The sequence below is a fragment of the Nomascus leucogenys genome, chromosome 18 (assembly GCF_006542625.1).
Source record: "Nomascus leucogenys isolate Asia chromosome 18, Asia_NLE_v1, whole genome shotgun sequence".
NCBI lineage: Eukaryota > Metazoa > Chordata > Mammalia > Primates > Hylobatidae > Nomascus > Nomascus leucogenys.
Genome location: NC_044398.1, coordinates 71,311,164 through 71,324,889, shown reverse-complemented (window position 1 = coordinate 71,324,889; position 13,726 = coordinate 71,311,164). Strand labels below are relative to the sequence as shown.

The 13,726-nt window shown below is 37.1% G+C and overlaps 1 protein-coding gene across 1 annotated transcript in view; it reads right to left on the bottom strand.

Moving 5' to 3' along the window:
- The window catches only part of NDUFAF2 (NADH:ubiquinone oxidoreductase complex assembly factor 2), a 213,450-nt gene continuing 199,724 nt past the window's right edge, over positions 1-13,726 (bottom strand). The window contains 1 exon segment of the mRNA XM_004093259.3: positions 1-252. Within this exon segment, the coding sequence (XP_004093307.3) occupies positions 1-252 (252 nt within the window).

Below are 13,726 nucleotides of genomic sequence, written 5' to 3'. Positions count from 1 at the left end.
TCATTGATTGTGGCTCTTGCCATCTTATGGCATCCAGGATCCTGGCTGAAAGGTTTTACCAGTGCTGCTGGGAGCCACTGAGGGTTCTTCCTTTCCGAAGTATGGAGCAGAGGCATGGCCTTTAATTTGAGTTTGAATTGGTGGAGGCAAGAGTTCCTCATTGGTCTCTTTACTAAGGAGTTTTTCTTTTTCATAAAAATCTTGGCTTTTTATTTTGATTTCTTCTCTGTATTTTTCATTGTTTAGTATTTCCTGCATGCATATATAAATGGAAGAAATGATTAAATTTCTAATTATAAAGTTTTTATAAAAAGCCAATAAAAATAAAATACATATTATATACATATAAACATATACATACATACTTTGCATTTAAATAATATACAGATATGTATATGTTTGAAAAAGCTGTATTACATACTAATGTTACACAAACAGTTCTGTCCTGATTTTATGCTATAATAGACATGAAGCACCCCATAGTAGAAATATTTACTATCCAAAAAATGAAACGAACAAATGTGAAATATTACACAAGAGCCTGAGACACTCTATGAAAGATTTCCTAAGCTTAACACTGATTTCTGCCCTAAAACTCAGTGACTGTACTTTTCCACTGGTGAGAAAGAAGTGCTCTGACTACCCTTTTTTTTTCTTTGCTGTTCAGATGTGTGAATGCTAACGTCACCCTCTGTAGTACCAAAACCAAGCCTCATCTATTAATATTTCCCTTTCTCTTCTGGAGTGGTATGGCAGGAAAGGAGGAGGATAGGAATGGAATCAGGGTTTGGCATGCCCTAGACACCATTGCAGAGAGGCTCTTTGCTATTGGAAATACTTTCTCAAATCTGTGCAAACAGATTGTACAATGCAGTTCTGTTCCTCAGAATTCTATCTAGGAGTATCTATACCCAAAATTACAATCAATCCTTTGTTACTGTATTTCCTTGAATAAAAGACCATCACATTTAAGAAGCATCACTATAGCATTAAGAAAGGCAAATTTCACACAGTTTCAGAGATATTAATATTTGAAAAGATACGTATCTTAAAAATAAATGCAATACAGTAATTACATCTTTGGTCTTTATTCACTCCTTCTGTGTTTTGTTGTTGTTGTTGTTGTTGTTTTTGTTTTGTTTTTTTTTGAGATGGAGTTTCGCTCTTGTTGCCCAGGCTGGAGTACAATGGTGGTGTGATCTCGGCTTACCGCAACCTCGGCTCACCGCAATCTCCACCTTCCAGGTTCAAGTGATTCTCCTGCCTCAGCCTCCCGAGTAGCTGGGATTACAGGCATGTGCCACCACACCCAGCTAATTTTGTATTTTTAGTAGAAACGGGGTTTCTCCATGTTGGTCAGGCTGGCCTCGAACTCCTGACCTCAGGTGATCTGCCCACCTCCGCCTCCCAAAGTGCTGGAATTACAGGTGTGAGCCACCATGCCTGGTCCATTCCTTCTGTTTTTACAATGCATTTCTAAATGTGTGAAATTTTTTAATGTTCTTTTTGCTTACCTGTATTACCTGATTTTTAGGAATATGTTATTTGTAATGTGAAATTAGAATGTTAATGTAACTAATATCTGACAACACTGACCAAAAAAAAAGTTCTCTCAAGTATTTTTAAAATTTCAAAACTTTTAAAAAATGTCACTTAAAGGGCAACATCTGGATATCTAAATGTATGATACCACCTTTCTGCTTCTCAAGTGAATTTCAAGTAATATTGATTGTATAGTCCTTTAAAAAGGTAAGCTCTGATATTAAAGTAACATTTAAAATAATAGTTTGTACTTAAAGGGGGAAAAGTTTTTGTGGTTTTAGTGTTATAGACTTAGTTTTAGATGTGAAGAAGGGCCCATCTAAAGAAACTTCTCCCTCAAAGCAAATATGTGCAGGTAAGAACAATATTTATAAATATTCTTGTAATTTTCACAACACACAGCAATTCCCCATGAGTAGCTTAATCACCACAGTAAGCGAGCTTCTGAATAGTTGCTACAAGTGAGAATAAGAGTAGAGAAATCAGGTTTTCTTTTTCCTATACCCTCGAGAATTCTTAAGTAAGGTGACGATGTATCTCAAAGGAAATTCCTCAATATCATATTGGAAATAGCGGAAGTAGACAAAAATTCAAGTTCCTGTGTCTTAATGGAAATTCGTTCTTTGGAGTGGCATGAAAAGTTCAGAACCAGGTTAAACTTGCACTAGTAACCGACCTCAAGTAGCAAGAGATATTCAGAAATTGGTATGGAGCTTGCTTGGATTTTGTATAATAGATCAGTCACGTCACCTGAAGCTGTGCCTATGCCTACTTTATTTATGTCACCTCTATAGTTGCAGTCTTACAGTTGGTACATGCATATGCTTTCTGATGAAAAGAAAATGGAGGGCAAAGATCTGTTCTTGTTTCTTCTGCCTTCACATAATTTCTCTTTATTCAACATTACTCTTCTAAGACTTATAATAGCTATTGAGGCAAATGAAAAGCCAATCTGAATATATTAATTATTTTTACATATGAAGATGGTTAAAGATTTCAGAGTTGAAAAATATGGAGACTATAATTTTTCCTAAAAAAGAATTTCCTTTTGTTTTTCTGAAAAAACAAAACTGGTACCAAAAACATAACTGGTACCAGGCAAAATTAAACAGAACATAAATCATTTATGAAAGGAAATACGGTCTCGTAAATATTTGGAATTGAAGGGCCAGGTTCTGTGGCTCATGCCTGTAATCCTAGCACTTTGGGAGGCCGAGGTGGGCAGATCACTTGAGGCCGGGAGTTCAACACCAGCCTGGCCAACATGGGAAAACCCTGTCTCTACTAAAACTATAAAAATTAGCTTCGCATTGTGGTGCATGCCTGTAGTCCCAGCTACTCGGGAGGCTGAGAGGCAGGAGAATCACTTGAACCTGGGAGGTGGAGGTTGCAGTGAGCTGAGATTGTACCACAGCACTCCAGCCTGGGTGACAGAGCAAGACTCCATCTCAAACAAAACAAAACAAAAAAAACCCCCAAACAATAACAATGAAAATATTTGGAATTGATAAGAAAGTAGTTAGGTGGAGAAAACAGGATAGGAATTGTAGACCTTAAAGACTTTTAAGAAAGTCTATTTTCAAATACAAACTACCAAAAAGCAAGTGTTTTTCCTTCCAATTCCTTGGAACAATATCACCCTATATCTCCATACGTTTATCAAATAACAGTATGTTTCAGTGTTTGCGTAAGGATAAAGCAGGAACGGGAGTCTTTCTTCACATAAATGTTTGTATTTTAAAAACAAATATTCATCATTTTACTTATTTATCTTGCTGCCAATAAATATTTTTCTTTAACATTTAAAAAAAAAGATGGCCGAATGGTATTTTGTCACTAGTATTGTACCATGATTTACTTAACAACTACCTCTACTGTTGCTTCCAATATTTCACTTCTTCATTTAAAAAAATAACACTGTGATGACAATCCACATGGGTAATTCTTTGACTCAGGGTTCCAATCCCAAATCTACCATTTGCTAGCCGTGTGACACCAAGAAAGCTACTTAACTTTTTAGTCTCAGTTTCTGTATCTGAAAATGGGGCTTATACTCATAACAGTATTATGTGTCCTAAGATAGTTATGTATTACAAGGTGAGTAAGCTTTTATAAAACAATGCCAAATGGGCCGGTGTGGTGGCTCACGACTGTAATCCCAGCACTCTGGGAGGTCAAAGCAGGCAGATCACTTGAGGTCAGGAGTTCGACACCAGCCTGGCCAACATGGCAAAACCGTGTCTCTATTAAAAATACACAAATTAGCCAGGTGTGGTGGTGTACTGTAAGCCCAGCTACTCTGGAGGCTAAGGCATGAGAATCGCTTGAACCTGGGAGGTGGAGGTTGCAGTGAGCCGAGATCATGCCACTGCACTCCAGCCTGGGTGACAGAGCAAGACTCTGTCTCAAAAAAATAAATGAATAAACAAACAATACCAAATGGAAGTATCTTCCTTTTGTTCCCCTTAAGTAACCTCTAGAGTTCCCTTAAAGATTGAAAAGTTTATGCAGATTACAGATTTTTCCATATTCTAATGTAAGCCAAACATTATTGATTTAAAAATTGAATCTTGTTTATATGTGACTATGTAAGTATAAATATTTATACCTCAAATTACTCATATGTATACTCTTCACATTGTTATTCTCTGAATGTTTCTCAATAGTGGCATAGAATTTGGGCTCTGAAGCCAGACCACTGAATACAAATCTCAGTTTTACCATTTACCAGCTGTGTGACTCTGTGAATATTATTTAACTTCCCTGTGTCTCACTTTCGTGTTGTGTGAAATGGAGATAATGTTGTCTTCTTCAATGGGCTGTTGTAAAGGTTGGGAAAGAACTGGCTACTGGGCAGTGATAGTACAACAGAAGAAGGTACAAATATATCTTAAAATAGTGATTTATTTCATTCTATTAAAAAATAAACATACCAAACTTGTACACATCTCTCTTTGAAATGGGTGGAGATGTTAGTAAGTAAGAGGTAATCTACTAGTTTCAGACAAAAGATGGAATAACTGGTACCAGGCTAGTCCTCCTGCCATGACATCACTAGAAAACTGGACAAAAATACATTTTTCAGATACTGGACAATAGGCAGCACAGTAGTATGATCCCTGAAGGGCATCAATGAGTAACAAATTAGATAAGCCCTATATCATCCCAGCTTTCTGGCTGGAGACACATTACTGGCTGCTACACAGGGTGGGGGAACCCAACCAGAGGATGGTGGTTTACGGAGAGATAAGAGATGGTTGTTTAGGGAGCCTGAGAAAGCTGGAATATGCTGGGATATGTTAGGCATAGTACCAGAGTACACAGAGTAAGTTTTAGAAATCTGCATAGTAATCCACTTGAGTGTTGAGCTGAATATTAAGCTGTCCATGTACGGGGTGAAACTCCATAAAGCAGGAAGGACGACTTCTCACTAAAGAATACTGGGGAACTATAGGTTTAAAATTGCTGGAGCTTGCATTGGACTAGGAAAAAGTCAAGTTCTAATCAGCCAGGGAGAGCTCGTTGAACACCTGAGACATTGTAAAGATCCCGGAAAGGTCACTCCTTAGGTGTAGGGCTAAACTGGCATGAGAGTACAGCTTATTGGAGACCTATGCTGTACAATACAATAGGCACTAGCCACATACCATTTAAATTAAATAAAAAATTCAGTTACTGAATTATACTAGCCACATTTCAAGTATTTCATAGTCAAATATGACTCATGGCCACTATATGGGAAAGTACAGTTATAAAACATTTCCATCATTGCAAAAATTTGGATTGGACTGCACTGCTCTAGATCTACCCTAACAAAACTTAAAAGTAAGATTCTAGCCGTACGTGGTGGCTCACGCCTGTAATCCTAGCACGTTGGGAGGCTGAGGCAGGTGGATTTCTTGAGTCCAGGAGTTCGTGACCAGCCTGGGCAACATGGTGAAACCCTGTTGCTACAAAAAAAAAAAAAAAAAACAATTACAAAAATTAGCCAGGCCTGGTGGCATGCAGCTGTGGTCCCAGCTACTCGGGAGGCTGAAGTGGGAGGATCACTTGAGCCCAGGAGGTCAAAGCTGCAGTGAGCCAAGATCACACCACTGCACTCCAGCCTGGGCAACAGAGTGAGACTCTGTCTCAAAAAAAAAAAAAAAAAACAGCTTCCAAAAGTTTGGGCTGGTTCACATGTCAATTAATGGCCCTCCAGAACAAAACTCAGTATTTTCTAAAGGAAGACAACAAAACTGGGATAATAAACGTAATATTTCAATGTTCATCATGTAATCAATAGGTGAAGAGGAAAGGATGACCCAAAACCAGTCAACAGAAGTAGACCTAGACATGACAGAAATGATGAAATCAACAGACAAGGACTTTATCACAATTACTATAAAATGTCTAAAGAGTTAAAGAAAAAAATCAACATGAGGAAAGAAATGGGAACTATTATAAAGAACCAAATATAACTTCAAGGTGAAAAACAACCTACGAAATAAAAAAATTGAGTGCTTAATGGTAGGTTAGATACTGTAGAAGGACAGTGAATCTGAATATAAGACAATGGAAAATAGATAAACTGAAGCAAGAGAGAGTTTTAAAAAAGGGCTAAAAAGTGAACAGAGCCTCAGTGAGCTACTGGACAATACTATGCAGTCTGATATACACGTGGTCATGTAAGGAGAAGAGAAAATAATGACTAAATATAAAGTCACAGATCTAAGAAGCTCAACAACCCCAAGCAGGATAATCATAAAACCAAGGCACATCCAAATCAAATTGCTAAATACTAATGATAAAATCTTAAAACTAGACACAGGAAAAAAGGCACGTATACAAAAGACAAAAATAAGAAATAACACTGAGTTCTCATCAGAAACAACTTAGAATCCTATATCCAGTGAAAATATCTTAAAAATGAAGGTATTATAAGAACATTTTCAGACAAAAGCTGAATTTGTCACAAGTGAATATCTACTACAAGAAAAATTAGAGGAAATACTTCAACTGAAGGAAAATGATACAAGATGGAAACCTTGTAGAATGAATAGCACTGGAAATGATCAGAATGAAGGACTTCATTGCAGAGAAAAACACCAGAGTTTTGGACACTGATAGGTGCTGGATACCCTGAAACTCTATGTCCACTAAATCTGAGTTCCCTGAGCACACGAGAAGCATTGTTACACTGTCCATTGAGAATACCAATATGGATTTTGAGGCCAGTCATGACTACACTGCCAAGCAAACTTCTTAAGCTTTGTGAACCTGGTTCAGGAGACGCACAGCCTGAGAGACAAGAGGGCTGTTGTTACCACGTGCAGCCCTCAAATTAACAACACTCTGCCTCATTACCTCCTTATTCCTATCAACAAAAAGTCTCCACTCACCATAGCTTCCATGTTTTACACCACTGTCTTGGCTCCCCTGACTAGGGATCTAGAGCAGTGTATCAACAACGGCCTTCTTGTCCACCTGAAGCAGAACCTCATGGAGTTGACAATTAAGAGTCATGCATGAGGTCAATCCCTTCTAAAAGGGTCATTTAAAGAGTCTCCTGGAGTGAAATATTGAAGAATATCATTCTCCACCAATCTCAGGGAAGAAGAGAAAGAAACCATACTGACAAATTAAAAAAAGGCATGAGCTGTATCAAAATCTGTGTGTCAAAACTTTCCTTAAATGTATATGTTATGAATGACCAATGTTCTGTGACAATCTCTCTCATTTCAGGAGTGTTCAGCTGGAGCAAATTAGTTTAGGCTTGAGTTGTTTATGGAGCCTTAATATTGGGAAAACAAATTATCAGTTGTGAAAAGTATTACAGGGTAAGTATCCCTTATCTGAAATGCTTAGGAACTGAAGTGTTTGGGATTTTGGAATTTTTTGGATCTTGGAATATTTGCTTTTTACTTACCAGTTAAGTATCCCCAAATCCTTTGAATGCCTTAATAGTGCTCAAAAAGTTTTGGATTTTGGAGCAATTTGGATTTTGAATTTGAGCTGCTCAACTTGCATGTATTTAATGTTTGAATTTATATATTTTTCTGGTCAAAATTTAATATAAATTATCATTGTTTGTGAAGGATTAGATTAAAAAAGAGAAAAAGCGAAAAGATCTAAATGCCTTTAACAAGCTCATCGTTGTTTTTGTAATGTAGTTAATGGTTATTTATAGTGTACTATTCATTTACTCAGTGATGTGAACTTAAGCCCCCAAAAGGTTGTGGCTCAAGTCCTTTCCAATGCTGTTACTTTGCTAAGAGCTCTGGTTAAGAGCCCTTTTGGTAGCTGTATTATTGTTGCATTCAATGTTGCAACTTGCTATGTGTAGTAATGAGAAAAGAGATTTAAAGTTTGTTTTTTTAAAAAACAAAGCTTAAATATGGAATCTACTAACATGCTGACTTATAGCTCACTCACGGACATTAGGCATGATATAATAAGTAGTTATTCTGCTCCAATCATACAGTCCCTCATGCAAAATCCTACTATACATTAACTTTCCATAAAGGCAAGGAATTCAGCTTTAATATACACTTACTGCTATGGAAGTTATTAGATAACATAAGTGGATATTTGAATTATAAAGAGGAGGTAAAACAAATGGCAGAAAAATACTAGAGGTCTCTGCAATGATGTGTTGGGAGAGAGAAAGAAAACTAAAGCTATTTAAACCTGGGCTTTGGAAATGCACTCTAATATCTGAGGGAAGGCTAAGACCTGATGACCAGTGCTCTCTGATGAAGTTATCATGACTGGAAGATAAGTTTAGATTACTTGATGAGTATTGGGGAAAGGGAAGGGCTGAGAGATATCTGAATAGGTTCAAAGGTTACCCAAAGAGTTTTCAACCTCAGGTATCCATTATTCTGCTTCTCTGGAGCCACACTCAGACCAGAGGTGTGGGAGTGAACATTTCTCAGTCTATACTATTAAATGGAATCAAATATTTAGATGCAGATCTAAGTATATATACAAAACATTTTTTAGGAATATTATCTGTTATTATACGTACACTTAATGAATAAGAAAAGGTAAATACAAATTACACAAATTATAAATTATCCATTTTTATTAATTTAAGATATGTAAAATGTCACTAGTATTTTTTTATGTTGTCATTCAAGATTTCAATCCCTTAGCCCAATTTTTCTCTTTAAAAGGGTCAAACCTAGTCAACGGAGAATTCTTCTATGAAGGAGTGTTTCAGTAATACTTTATATGTACATATATATGATGCTGATGGTGTAATATTCATGGTAAGCATAAAATTCCATAATAATAGACTTCAAAAGTATTTGAATAATTTTTATATTGATAGACATGGAAATGGAATAGAGTTAATGCTCAGCCCTTTATTAGGGAATTAGAACTTTGCTTTAAAAATGTTATGAATCCAGGTAGAAAAAAGGCAGGTTGAACACACACACACACACACACACACAACTACACAAATATGCCATTTCATCTTTAATGTTCTGGCTCCATGCTCCTCTAAAGTTTAGTATTTATAAATAGTCTCCATTTAGCTTCAAGTACTTGTGAATTCCAAGTATATCATATATAACTATGTTCAAACTGAAGTTCAAAACACACGCCAAGACAAAATCTAAATATAGTTTAAAATAAATTCAACAGTGCTTCATTGTTAGAAAGTTTACTATTTTCAAGAGCAAGTTAAGGCTCAGGAGTCAGTCTTATGCCCATGTCACTGAGTTCTTTTTCAGTCTTCTGTGGGAACAAAACCATAGCTTATTTATAAAGTTCAAGTTATATTACATATAAAAAATGAGAAACTGGATTTATAAAAAGTTAAAATTTAAAATTATACATTAGCGGTACATTTGTGACAAAAGCTAAATGTACATATATCTTTAATATCTACTGGAGCTAGACATACTTTTCAAAGTACACATAAGATAAAGATATAAAAATATTTCAATTACTAAAAATACCCAATGCATACATTTTTTACTGCTTACCAGACATAAATTTGACCTTGACAGCTCTACTAATTTCTTTCCATAATTTAAACTATATATACTAGTGAATAATTTTTATTTTAATAAATATTAAAAATTTTAAAGTATAAGTACATTGCCTTTGAGTCAATTAAAATGTTTTTCATAGACTACAAAACGATTTATGTAGATTATAAGTGAAATTTGGCATGAAGTATGTTTTGGGACCCCATACCAGTAACATTTGTTTACGATGGTCACACCCAGAAAGTAGCCTCCCCGAATATACCACACAGCCCCCAATCCTCAATATAATTATAAAATTATAATGGGAATTTGGTGTTTCAAAATGTTCAGAATTGAATATTCTTTTACAGTGTTAATTTTGTAACATGCTGAGAAACAATTCAAGCCTAGCAAATGCTATAGTGATGTCTCAGCTTGAGTATATTGCCAAGTTGTTTAATTAAACTACATTTTCTAGTTCTACAAGTTGAACTGCCAGGATGAAATATGTTATTAGATCACCTTTTTCATCTATGAAAGAAAGAAGAAAAAAGAGGGAGGTGCATAGATCACCAAAAGGTATTCTGTATTCAGGCCCAAGAGAACATCTGCTAGATCAGTAATCAAAAATAAATTTAATCTTGCCTGGATGGGAGTAGAAACCCAAAGAGTAAATAAGTGACAGGGCTTAGGTTAGTGTGATAGTACTGGGTTGCTAAGAAATCTATTAGAATAAAACAACAGGCAAGTGAGTTATGCTTTAGCAGAAGCTGCTCCTGCTACATGTTCTTGCCAATCACTAGTACGCCTCTGCCAAATCAATGTCACATTTAATTTATTCACATTCAAATCTATTGCAAACATCCTTTGATCAATTACGATAATGAGAATGTACACTGAGTTTTGTTGTTTTGACATGCTTTCTTGAACCTTCCTCAGGCATTTTTTCAAAACATTTCTAATTGCAAGAAGGCTATCTCAATGATTCCTGTTATTTGAGGGGACAATTGTATGGTTTGTTTATATTCTTTGCTGGCTATGAATTTCTGGCATTAAGTTTTCTTTCTTTGAACCTGAGCCAGATTAATTATTAAATCTCAAAATGTCACTAAAATGAACTAATCACAGAGCTCAAGTCATTAATAGTTTTGCAGGTGGTATTTCCTTTAATAAAATAAATGAACTTCCATATATATGCAAAAAGGGCCTCTGAGCATAAAGACACAATTATTTAATTGAAAAAGAAATTTAGCAGTTAAACATTAATAAAAAATAATTAGAGTCATTTAATGCTAGTCCTATTTAACTGAACTACTCTGGTGGGAGACAAAGAAAACCTTACTCCCTTGTGTGGGAAGAGGAAAGACCACAATCCTTGGGAGAAAAAGCCATGTCAGGTCCCCATGGCTTTCCAGGCTTGGCCTCAGAGAGAGAGAAAGAAATGGCAGAAAGGCAAGAGCCCTGGAGGAAAGAAAAGGCTCCATCTGTGAATGATTGCTAACATTCACTGAGCTGTTATGTGCCAGCTGCTGTCGGGGGAAAAGAATTCTTCTGGCCTAGGATGAGAGAGGGAAGAAGAGTTGGATGAGAAGAAGTAAGACATAAAGAAGCTACAACTTAGGCTATATAGAGCCTGCCCTAGAGAATAAAAAATGTGGTCAGAGGCAGCACCCTCTAGGACTTGTTGCAGGGGACAACAGGAGCTGTGGCCCTGAAAGATACACTTATTCATTCATGTGTTTTTCATTCATTCATTCATTCATTTAATATATACTGAGCACCTACAATTTAAGGGCCTAGGGATACAGAGATCAAAACCTAGTTCCTATTCTTATGAAGCATCTTTGAGGAACAAAGAGGATGGTCAAAGGAGGTATCATAGGGAAGAGCTGGGTGAGCTCCAATGGCCAATTATGTGGCTAATGCTTATGGGTCCTTTCCTACTTTCCCATTCACTAACTGATTGGTTCATGCATATATTAACTGAGAGCCTACTAAGTGCCAAGGATTGAGTTAAAAGACACAACTTTTACCCTGTGCTCAAAGAACTCACAATCTAAGGAAGAGAGGCAGGCTTAAAAAAATTAAATTATAATATGATAAATTCTGCAATCATATAAAACAAAGAATGTTATGAGAATGCAGACAAAAAGCTAGTGTCCCTATTACTATTATTATTATTAATTAATTATTATTTTTTGAGACGGAGTTTCGCTGTTTTTGCCCAGGCTAGAGTGCAATGGCGTGATCTCGGCTCACTTTAACCTCCACCTCCCAGGTTCAAGTGATTCTCCTGCCTCAGCCTTCAGAGGAGCTGGGATTACAGGCATGCGCCACCACGCCTGGCTAATTTTGTATTTTTAGTAGAGACGGGGTTTCTCCATGTTGGTCAGCCTGGTCTCCAACTCCTATCTCAGGTGATCTGCCCGCCTCCGCCTCCCAAAGTGCTGGGATTACAGGCGTGAGCCACCACGCCCAGCCCTGGTGTCCCAATTATTATCCAGAGTGTGGACTGGAGGGTTAGAGAAGGTGATACTTCAGTATTAAACAATCAATCAGAATCAACCAGAGAACTAAGAAGAGAGGGGCATTCTAGGAAAATGTAAGCATGTGATCAGAGGTATGAATGAGTAAAGCAGCAAAGCAAATTCAGGACACTGAGTGGTTCATATGGTATATAGGGGTTAGAACATGCTGAATCTTGTAATGCAGTGTTAGGATATTTAGGTTTCACCCTGAAAGTGATGGTGAAACATTTTGGGCTTTGAAAGAAGAGCAAGATTTCCAGATAAAATACAGGATGCTCAGTTAAATTTGAATTTCATACAAACATCAAATAATTTAGTATTTATGTCCTAAAAATTATATGGGACATACATGTAAAATTATCCCTTGTTCATCTGAAATTAAAATTTAACTGGGTATGCTGTATTTTTGTTTGCTAAATCTGGCAACCATAAGCAGAAGACTTATATGTTTATCCCATATTTTAAAAAAGATGACTCTGGCAACTATCGAAATTAGCTTGGAGAGGTGCAAGACTGGAATAGAGAAATCGGATAGCAGGCCACTGCAGAAATGCAAGTAAGAAAATCATTAGGGCAGGAACCAAGACAATGGTATTGAGACAGACAAAAAAAGATTGTTAAGATATTCAATAGGAAAAAGGTCTTAGTCACCAATATGTAGAGGTGAAGGAGATGAGGACAATCCCTGTTTCTAATCAGTGATGACAGTGACACTTTGCAAGCTGAGGAACTCTGGCTGGCGATGCCACTCCCAGGCCTTGCTTGCACGCTACCTGCTGCAGGAGACAGCCCACCTACTCGGCCCACTTGGGCCAAGTCTGGCTTACACACTGGTTCCTGAGTTCTCGTCCCGCACCTAAGAATGAGGATGTGCTAACATTCGAAGAGTGAACAAGGCAGGGAGTTTTCTTGAGTGATGAAACAGCTTTCAGTGGAGAGGGGATGTAGCGGTGGTCCCCCTATCCGAAAGTGGGAAAGTACCCCTAATATGGCTGAGTCGGGAGCCTTTTATGGGCTCAGAATGGGAAAGGGACAGGCTGTAGGGAGTATTGGAAAAGGTAACATTCAATTGTTAAAAGGCATTATTCAAAAAGAATTAATCAGGAAAGGGCAGGCAAACAGGAACATAAGTTCTCACTCTGGGTTGCAGGTTTCATCTGGGACCAGCAGCCTGGTCTTTCAGCCTCCAGGCTGTTTTTGGCTTGAAAGTGGGGTTTCATCAGGGACCCGCCCCTATTAGCCTAGGCATTTGGCTGCCTCCTGTCACTGTCAACAGATAATGCCATTAACCATGGTAGGAAACATAGAAAAAGAGTTCTGCTTTAAACATACCAAATTTAAGTTGTCTGTAAAGTATCCAAATATCTTTTTATCAAACTGTTAGCTCCTTCCTGGCCAAACTTCAGAACTTCTGAAATGCTTCAAGGACTCAATTCTAGCCCTCTTTTTTACTATACAGATGGTCCCTGACTTACAATGATTCAACTTATGATAGTGCAAAAGCAACATGCCTTCAGTTGAAACTGTATTTTCAAATTCTGAATTCTGATCTCTTCCCAGGCTAGTGATATGCCATACAATACTTTCTCGTCATGCTAGGTGGTGGCATTGAGCAGCAGCTCCCCGTCATCACTTTGATCACAAGGGTAGACAACCCACACACTACAGTGTACTATGTTACCAGATGATTTTGCC